The following is a 10,046-nucleotide window of genomic DNA, read 5'->3' as shown; positions in this document are numbered from 1 at the left end:
CAGCATATCCACATTCACATAACAATGGTTCAAGCAAGAATTCAACACACAAATAACATCCAAATCAAAATCCATATAACAACACACATTATTCGATTGCCACTATCATAATTTCTAGGGCATGGTTAGGTTTGATATAGGATCAGATGTGGTCTTTTAAGAAAATATGACAGACATATACTTGGGTTGGATAATATTGATACTAAGTGAGGACTATGGTTTGAAGGGTTGTGTGACCAAGTTCTACGACAGTCTATAATAGGTTTGATTGCAATATTTGACTTGGGTCCAATGAAAATGATAGATGGAGTTGATGCCATAAGGTTTATGTTACAAAAATTGATGTAACATTTCCTAAATCCAAATTTGTATGATGATGGCACATGACCAGAGAGGTTTTCTAGGGATCAATCTAAGAGATTTAACTTCGTGTCAAATCTTATTTTAACGAAGTTATTAAACAATGATCGAGAACGTCAAATTAAGGTGTTGATGTTAAAACAGTGACTAAATCGTGCTAAAAAAATTACGCCATGAGTTCCAACAGAAAGGTGAGGTCCTAAGGTCCAACTTTGATATATAAAACATTTTTATATGATTTACGGAATAAAAGATATAGCCGAAATACTCAATTTAGTATTTAAATAAAAACTGAATTATAGTTTGCTCAAAGGTGAAATTATATATTTTTATAATAAACTAAAGGTTCCAACGAATCCGTGGATATCTTATTTGTTAAAATCGTACATGTGGTTTAGGAGATATGAATTTCCGAAGTTTGGATATTTTCCTGAAAATGAATTACGGAATTAAGAGAGAGCTCACCGGAGTTAGTCGCCGGTGATGAGTAGGATGGTGGTTCGGGCGTGCTCCGGCGAATTAGGAGCGGCGGACGGTGGAGAGATGGTGATGGAGAATTCAATGGACTCTGTAAGGATCTTGGGACCTTTCTGCTTCACTCGACAGAAGTGGCTGAAATTGCGCACGGAGGCAGTGAGCCTCGGTCCTCAGGGTTCTCGTCTCCTGCTGCAAAATAGAGAGGGGAAAGGGGTCAACGAGATGCGCATCAACAAGGGGAAGAGAAAGGTGGAGGAGTTGGGGTTTGGGGTACCTCGGTCACGATGGAATCCTCGTCGGACTTTGATTCTATTGTTGAACTCCAGCGAGCAATTGCTCATGTAGGAGAGCAAGACAGAGAGGGGTTTCTAGCTTAGGGATGGTCATATTTGTTGTGCTTTCCAGGGACCTATTTATAAGGGAAGAGGGGGTCGATACGGGGAGATCAAGGGAGCTCACCGTGGCCTTTAATGGCTGATTGTGCAGGAATGTTTCACGGATCCGTCCGTCTAATTAAAGCAACAAAGTTGAGTTTTAATTTCCTGAATGAGTTCTCCTGACATTCCTCTTAAATTTTCGTGTTAGTGGCCAGTTGAAAGGATGACTGTGGTTAGCACTAGAGGGAGAGGAAGAGGTGGAAGTCATGAATGTGGAGGTTCTGTAGGTTCTGTTCATGTTCACGTACTGAACAGAGGAGGAAGACGACCGGTGCCTAGGCTTGCACTTCAGGATGGGCTTTAGTGAGAAAAGTGGCCCAAGGGCAAAGTAAAGAAAAAATATAGAAGAGATAGATGGGCTAGATAGGCTGGCAGAGAGAAAGCATAACTAATAACAATATTAGACTAGATAATCAATGAATAAATTTTTCGCTCTTTCAGAATTATTATTTAGATCAGAGGACAAAAATGTTCACATATTCTCTTTAATTATTTCTAGACTAGGAAAAGTGGTTTCAAATATTCCATAGGAGTTTGCAAGAGAAGAAATCCAAACTTGATATTTTTTAAAAAAATACTCAAAAAGATTTGAATTTACCCTAAAAATCATAACATTTCACTCAATAATAATAAATATTAACATTCCAAAATTTGGAAAATTTTGGGATGTTACAGACTACCAACCTTAAAATAAATCTCGTCCTCGAGATCTGCAGAGGCTAGCAAGAAATAGGTTAGGGTTTGGGTTCCTTGGGTTACTTCCCCAGGGTTTGGTCATATCATCTACAGGTTTGCGGTTCATCCTTTTGCCTCCTTTCTTGAGAGAATGTCTTCTATTAATTCAATTCTATGCATTCCAGTTCCTTGGCATGCCTATGTCTTCCCGCACCATTCTGGAGTCTCTGTTGATTTGTCGTATGACCAAATTGTCCTTCGAGGGTGTTGGGGTGCTACCACCCTTAAGAACAAACTTGTAGGGATATCCAGAATTGCTTTATTCCATGATGGTTCTTCATTGAGCTTCTATGGTTTAGAACTAGGCTTTTCCTCAAAAGAAAAGTCTTTCTCAAAATCCATAGATTCCAAAACTACTTCCGAGATTCTCATGGTGGCCGATAGCTTCCGATGGAACTCCCTTAAGATCTTTGCATTTTTCCTCACCGTCCATCTACGTTAGGCATGGTTGCCTATCTATATTGGTAATACGTCTTACCATTTTATGGTTTCAAGCTTGTCGTGTCGACACTGAACTATGTTCTCAAATCTCTTCGATTTAGCCATCAAACATACAAAAGTGTAAAATAAGAGTCTCTGGTATGGTGATCAATCCATCTCGTACTCAAATCATTACCTCATATGTAGATTAGCGAATCGCGTGTTCTAACACTCGGGAATTCTCACTCCTCTTTAAGAGGTCTTCACCTGCAACACTAATAAAACGCTTTTGGGTGACGTTGTTCCTACTCATGCGGGTATAACTTACATGCGAGAAATAGCAGAACTTTTGTGTGCCAAAGTTGCATTCTCCTTATGAATAGATTCCTTATTACATCCTTTAACCTCTCGTACAACTTCGAGTTCAACATAGCTTATTACAAGTGTTGCCATCCACATGGATTGGTATGGTCAAGCGTGTAAACCCAACATTATTCCTTACTCCTTCGTAAGAAGTTTAGTCCAGTTGAAAACGTGCGATGTGGTCCTTGAACTCATTAATCCTATGCTCCTTCAATGAGTAGGAAAGTTCCACTCCATTTTCAATGAAAGGAGGAGGTGTACTTCCACGTACCAAAGTTCCACTCCATTTTCAATGAAAGGATAACCCTTGTAGACTTCATCTCCTTCAAGGTGAATATGTCCCATCATATCCTTCAGGATCTTTGGAAAATCATGGTCACTAGTCAAAGTCAAGATCATTTCTGGGCCCTTGTGGAATGATTCGTAAAGGGTTGCCATCTGCAGGTGAAGAGGAAAGGCAGAGTTCAAAACAACAAGGTATTTATCCCCTTCGAAGAAATGTGGAGGTTTCTACGAGGAAAAGTTTAGTGGTTGGTTCATCCATGGTTCAAGGATTTGATATAGGTGAGATAGAGCTTAGGGAGGAAGAGAGATGGATCCACACACACCACAATCAACAATCAGCTTCTATCATACTGTTCTCAGCATTTCTAATAGGCTCGTTTACTATGGCTTCGTCATGAAGTCTATAATTCTTCAAAGTCTTCAGTGTGTGATACTTTACCTGTATGAAGGTCTTCTTGTTATTTATCCATAACTTGCACCTCTCAGGGTTAAATAAGTAATACAAATTGCATAATTGGATGGCACAGAACGCTGCTGCTAATGATGTGCAGCAACAAGGTGGGCAACAGGGTGTTCAGGCCAATGATGTGCACTTTCAGGTTAATTGGGGGGAGTGGCCTCCTTCTCCTCCACAAGCACCACCGGTTTTGTACAATTTTCAGGAATGGCTTGCTGCAGAAGGATTACATGTGCAAGACGGTGTGCTTCCTGCCAACAATCTTCATGATAGCCCTAGAATGGCATGGAATGATTCAATTTCTTCCTATACTAGCACCGACTCCAGTGCCACTCTGTCTGACAGCTTTGTTCTTGTGCCAGTTCTTCACTCCATGGTTACTGGAACTAGCTCTACTACTGCCCCTGTTCTGATACCTGGAGAAAGCTCTCTAATTGCACCTGCTCTGTCTACTGAAGATACCTCTGATGCTGTTGTTGAACCAACCCGTGTCAACTCCTTGACAATTGACCTCTCCCTCTCCACTGTGGGCTTACATCTTGAGCTGACGTCCCAAGGAGATACTGTCTCCTCCATGCTGCTGAATTCTGGAATTCCTTTTGTCAGAATCAACACTTTCCTCACAGCTGCTATAATGCCAATTATTGCTAGTTATGGCCCTTGGAGCACCGGGTTTGGTTTTAGAAACAACAGCATTGACATCAAAGTGGTTCTTTCTGAAGATAGGGGCTCTTTTGAGGTCTACCAAGCTTCCATGAACACTCACCATGCCTCCTCGGTCTCTTGCACTAACCTGATACCTGGTCTGTCTGCTTGGATGCCTTCGGCACAGGAAAATGCTGGTACTGGTTTGCCCCTACTTGACACGGCTTCAAACATAGTCCCTGCGGTTGCAACTTCTGAAACTGTGGTCCTGGGACTTGTGCTTGAAAACTCATCTAGTATTAATGTTAATTTGGGATCTTCAGTTCCATGTGATGCTAATCCAACGGTCCTTGCTCTGACACAAACGGAGGATTTGTCTGTTCCATCTGGCTCTTCTTCGATTGGGCGTCGTGGAAAGCCTGTGGCTCCAGATTGTTCCATTGTTCTGCGCAGGAGTACTCGCTCTAACAAATACGATGGTTTCAAAGTGCCTTCTGTCGCGGACACGTCCAACAAAAAATCCAAGGTCAAGCCAAGGACTCTGCCTTCTGCCTCCTCTGTCATGATCTCCGACAACACTAAAGCCACAACAACTACTGCAGTACCACCGCCTACTCCAATCTAGGTGATTCAGCATATTGGCACAACCCTCTGCGCTATCCCAGCTGCGGAGCTCTCGGAGGAAGCTCTCCTTTATGATAAGGACGCAGGGCCATCTTCGGCCTTTGCCTAGCCTTTTTTTGTTCTCTAGCTACCTTTTATTATGGTTCTGTCAGTTAATTGGAACATTCTCTGCTGGAACGTTTGGGGTTTGAACTCTGATGCCAAGCAGATAGCCCTGACCAACGCCATCAGCTCTAGTGGTTGTGCTGTTATTTGCTTGCAGGAAACTAAAATGGCCTCTTTTGATAATGCATTCATTAAATCCTGTTTCCCGTGCCGCTATGATAAATTTGCTTTTGTCCCCTCCCGGGGAGCCTCTGGTGGTCTCGTTACAATCTGGAACAGCTCCATTTTCATGCAGATATTGTCTCTTATAATGATTTTGCTCAGGTCATTAACTTCAAATCAATGCAGTCCGCTCACCTTTGGACTCTTGTGAATGTCTATGGACCCCGCCAGGGGGATCAGAGACTAGCATTCATTCAATGGCTTGTCCAATTAAACATCCCTGATAATGAAGATTGGCTATTAGTCGGTGACTTTAATTTCATCAGAAGCCCAGATAACCGCAATAAACCAGATGGTAATCTTAATGACATGATAACCTTTAACGATTTCAATCGTTCACAAGCCCTCATTGAACTACCTATTAAAGGACGATCGTTCATGTGGAGCAATATGCAAACAGACCCCCTCTTAGAGCAACTAGATTGGTTCTTTACTAGCTCCAATTGGACCACTTCTTACCCCAAGACCATGGTTAAACCCCTAGGGAGACCAGTTTCAGACCATATTCCTTGTGTTGTCACAATTGAGACCTCCATACCAAGATCAAAGGTGTTCCATTTTGAATCTTATTGGGTCCAACATCATGGCTTTTTTTATATTGTCCAGCAAGTTTGGGGCAGACAAATTTGGTCCAACAATATGGCCACGGTTCTCTGCAGAAAGCTAAATGCTCTCTGACATGCTCTTAAGGTTTGGAGTAAAGGGATTTCTAGACTTTCTATTGCCATTGAAAATTCCAATAAGGCACTTTTTGAACTTGATGAGTTAGAAAACAAACACCCCTCTCATTACCAGAAGCAAACTTTAGGAGGATTCTCAAGACACATATTCTACGTCTCTTATCCTATCAGCAACAATATTGGAAAAAACGTTGCACTATATGTTGGGTTAAGTTCGGAGATGAGAATTCAAAGTTCTTTCAAGCAATGGCCTCTGAACGGATGAGATTTAACAACATTGCCTCCCTGACTACTGATAATGACACCATTGTGGAGGATCATGCTGGAAAAGAGGCACTCATCTTCAATACTTTCAAGCAAAGGCTGGGCTCTGCATCACATCATGATATGAAATTCAATCTTGATAGAATCATTGAAAAAGTTGATGGGTTAGAAGAGCTTATTGTACCATTCACCACGAAGGAGATCGATAATGTTATTAAGCTTATGCCAGTCGATCGTGCACCTAGCCCAGATGGCTTCAACATGCGTTTATGAAATCTTGTTGGCACATTATCAAGCATGACTTCTACAAGCTCTGCAATCAATTCGTTGATGGTAATCTCAACCTTGAAAGCATAAATGATGGTTTCATCACATTAATCCCCAAAACTAATGCCCCATCATCAGTCAATGATTATCGTCTGATCACTTTGCTAAACTACTGCCCCAAAGTGCTAACCAAACTGCTTGCCAACTGCCTGCAAAGAGTGATCCTACGTATAATTCATCAAAACCAATATGGATTCCTCAAAGGTCGCACCATCCAAGATTGCCTTGCTTGGGCATTTGAATACATTTACCAGTGCCAGGCCTCTAAGAAAGAAATTTTGCTACTTAAGCTTGACTTTGCCAAGGCGTTTAGCACTATTGATCATGAGGCCATGCTAACCATAATGAAGAATATGGGTTTTAATGACAAATGGCTCAGATGGGTGCAATGCATTTTTGGGTCTGGTAAATCTGCGGTTCTCTTGAACAGTGTGCTCGGACGACAATTCCATTGTAAATGTGGGGTCCGGCAAGGCGATCCCTTCTCGCCCCTGGTGTTTGTCTTGGCGGCTGATCTCTTGCAAGCAACAATCAATGACGCCTACTCTAGAGGAACAATTCAGCTGCCTTTCCCCTCGACCAATCAAACAGATTACCCAGTCATTCAATACGCGGACGACACTATTCTGGCCATGCCATCATGCACAACGCAAGTGGTGATCATCAAAGATATCCTCTCGGACTATGCAACCTCAATTGGCCTCAAAATAAACTCCCACAAGCCGACTCTGATCCCCATAAACTGTCATGCAGACACGTACAACTGCCTTGCAACTATCTTCGGGTGTGTGGTTGGTAAAATGCCTTTCACCTATCCCGGTTTGCCTATGGGGACGACCGGGCCATTAGTGATAGATCTTTTCCCTCTTGTCTGTCGGGTGGAACGAAGGCTTTCTGCTACACTCAACATGATATCTTATGGGGGTAAACTATCACTCCTCAACTCGGTCATAACCTCCCTAATAATCTTCGCACTATGTACTCTCAAGTTGCCTGTTAGCATTATTGAACTACTGGATAAAATCAGACACAAATGATTATGGACCAAAAAAACGGAGAATGGGGACTCTTGCTACTCTCTTGCGGCTTGGGACATGGTCTGCCATCCCAAGGTTTCGGGAGGCCTCGGTGTCATTAATATCAAGGTACAAAGTGATGCACTTCTGCTAAAATACCTCCACAAATTCTATAACCGATGGGACCTACCTTGGGTGGAACTCATATGGAGCACGTACTACAGCAACAAGATCCCCCATGCAGCTGATCCCTGCGGGTCTTTTTGGTGGCGAGATGTGATGAAACTAATGCTAATTTACTGTGGGATTACCAAAGTCCAAGTGCACATGGGGGAGGACATACTTTTTTGGAAGGATCATTGGACGGATGGTATTCTGGTAGAAACACATCCGTAGGCATTTTCATTCACCATCCAGGAGGATATTTCTGTTAAAGATTTCTTGGGGGCCACGACATTGCGCGAAACGTTTCACCTGCCGCTTTTGGTCTAGGCACATGCAGAGACTAGAGATCTTCAATGTCTTGTATGTGACATTCAACTGCAAGACAGCCTCTCTGGGAATGATAACTGGAACTGTACTTGGTCGACTCAGATGTACTCGGCCAGCAAATACTATAACTTTTACTTCAGGGAGGTTCGGGCCCATCAAACTTATACCTGGCTATGGAAGTCTAAGGTTACAATGAAAATAAAGGTTTTTGGGTGGCTCCTTCTCTCTGAAGACACTACAACATTGGCAATGACTATACTTGCCCCCTCTGCGAGTCCAACATGGAAGAAACACTTGAGCATATTTTCTTTGATTGTTCCTTCAGCAAGGATTGCTGGTCTGATATTGCCATCTGGTGGAGTTCTCAAGGTTCATGTTTGGATTGGATAAGCACAGCTAAAACAGCATGGAACAAGCCAATGTTCATGGCAATATTTCTACAAGCAGCATGGAGCATCTGGAAGGAAATAAATAATAAAGTCTTAAGAAGAATAACACCCACGAAAGCATCCTGGAATTCAAGACTAAAAGAGGATCTCTCTCTCCTAACTCATAGGGTTGGAGAAAAACACACCTCCTTTCTCACCTCCTTTGTAGCTACTCTTTGATTTGTTTCCCTCCCCCCAACCATCCCCAAAGGGGATGACATGTACAGAACCATATGTAACTCCACCCATTTATTAATTTAATTACACAGTAGGAGGCTCTCCTACTGTTTTAGGTGTCAAAAATAAATAAATAATACAAATCTATGGAGTTCGTATCCTAATAACGCAATATTTTAAATCACACAAGTAAAATGATAACTATAGTTAAAACAATGAAAAAAATTTCAAAAAAATAAAAATCCACACATATATTTTATTCAATCAATCCTATGTACCGCCATCCACATAGGTTCGACATGGTTGGTACACTACTCGCAAGCATTCCTCCTTTATTACACTCATGGTGGTCTTAAGTTCTAGATTCAACATTCAGGTTGATGCTGCTGAGGGAGGTATTGCCGCTCTCATCAGAGGAGTTGACTGAGAAGTCCTCTTCTTTGGCCTTTTCTCCTTTTAGAACCCTGTTTTCTAGCTTGAGTTTCTTATTGCGAGCCTTTTCTTTCCATCATTCCTTCTGCAGTTTTCTTGATTTCTGTCTCTTGAGCCTGGACTTCGTCTTTGTTTTCCTCCAAATATTCTCGCATTATCCCCACCTTCTGCTCCAGGAGGGTTCTAACTTCCTTCATGGCCTCTATCTTCTGCAAAGCTTCAGAATGCTCCAGTTGAAGACCTTTGATGTACCTTTCTAAATCCAGATTATAATTCAACATATCGTTGAGTTTTCTCTTGTGATCTTCCATGATCCTGCCAGGTTCGCCAGTGATATCTTGCCACCCCAAATCATGAAAGAAGGTGCCTCCTAGCTCCTGGTGATAACGTCCGCATAGACGTGCTATTATGCCATGTATGGCATCACTCACAACTCCCTCAAGAGTTGGATGCGTTTTGAATAAGATCATGTTCTCCATCTCTGGAAGTCCATAAATGCTAATGTTGGCATTCCAGTAGCTTCTCCCCTCCAAATGGTGCCATGCTGCAATCTTGGGGACTCGAAGTCTTAGTGTCTGAACCAACCTTAAAAGATGGGTTCCAAATAAAACTCTTTCATAGTGGGATGCCTGGCTCAAGTCACAATGTTCCATTGACATGTTTGAAATAGGAGAGACTTAGTAAAGAAAGCAAAAGGTACGAGAATTGCAATTTTAGCAATACCAAAAATAATTGTTGTTCCTATCAAGGTCTTCCTATTTCTAAACCATTTTCTAAGGTAACGACCTATAGTCAATGTATGCTCTGATACCCTCTATAGAGGTCATACACGTTCCCCACATGACACAACCAACCCCGTTTATCATTACACACTTGGGTGTACGACTAGGAGGAGATTGTGACGAAGCCTTTCCGTAACAGCCCCCTATAGCCGCTCGCAACTTAGGCAATGAAAGCCCCTCTCCGATGGCGGCCCTGAGGTAAGGGTTTCCCGTTAGTACTAAGCTAAGCCAGAGCCCATAGTAGCATGTGGCTATACTGGAAGCTACATCAAACTGTATTTGGAAGATCTCATTCCCCTGGATGGCGGTCCCCAACAA

The 10,046-nt window shown here is 42.3% G+C and overlaps 1 protein-coding gene across 1 annotated transcript; it reads right to left on the bottom strand.

Moving 5' to 3' along the window:
* Positions 1–8,866: 8,866 nt before the first annotated feature.
* LOC147959743 (uncharacterized) lies at positions 8,867–9,599 on the bottom strand. The gene is given in 2 exon segments (XM_087536315.1): positions 8,867–9,040; positions 9,042–9,599. Coding segments are annotated over 2 exon segments (732 nt in total).
* Between the last annotated feature and the right edge of the window lie 447 nt (positions 9,600–10,046).

This window comes from Triticum urartu, chromosome 7A (assembly GCF_056163025.1).
Source record: "Triticum urartu cultivar PI428250 chromosome 7A, HENAU_Tu73, whole genome shotgun sequence".
NCBI classification, from domain to species: domain Eukaryota; kingdom Viridiplantae; phylum Streptophyta; class Magnoliopsida; order Poales; family Poaceae; genus Triticum; species Triticum urartu.
The sequence above is the reverse complement of the archived record's forward strand: the minus strand, read 5'-3'. Positions and strand labels throughout refer to the sequence as shown.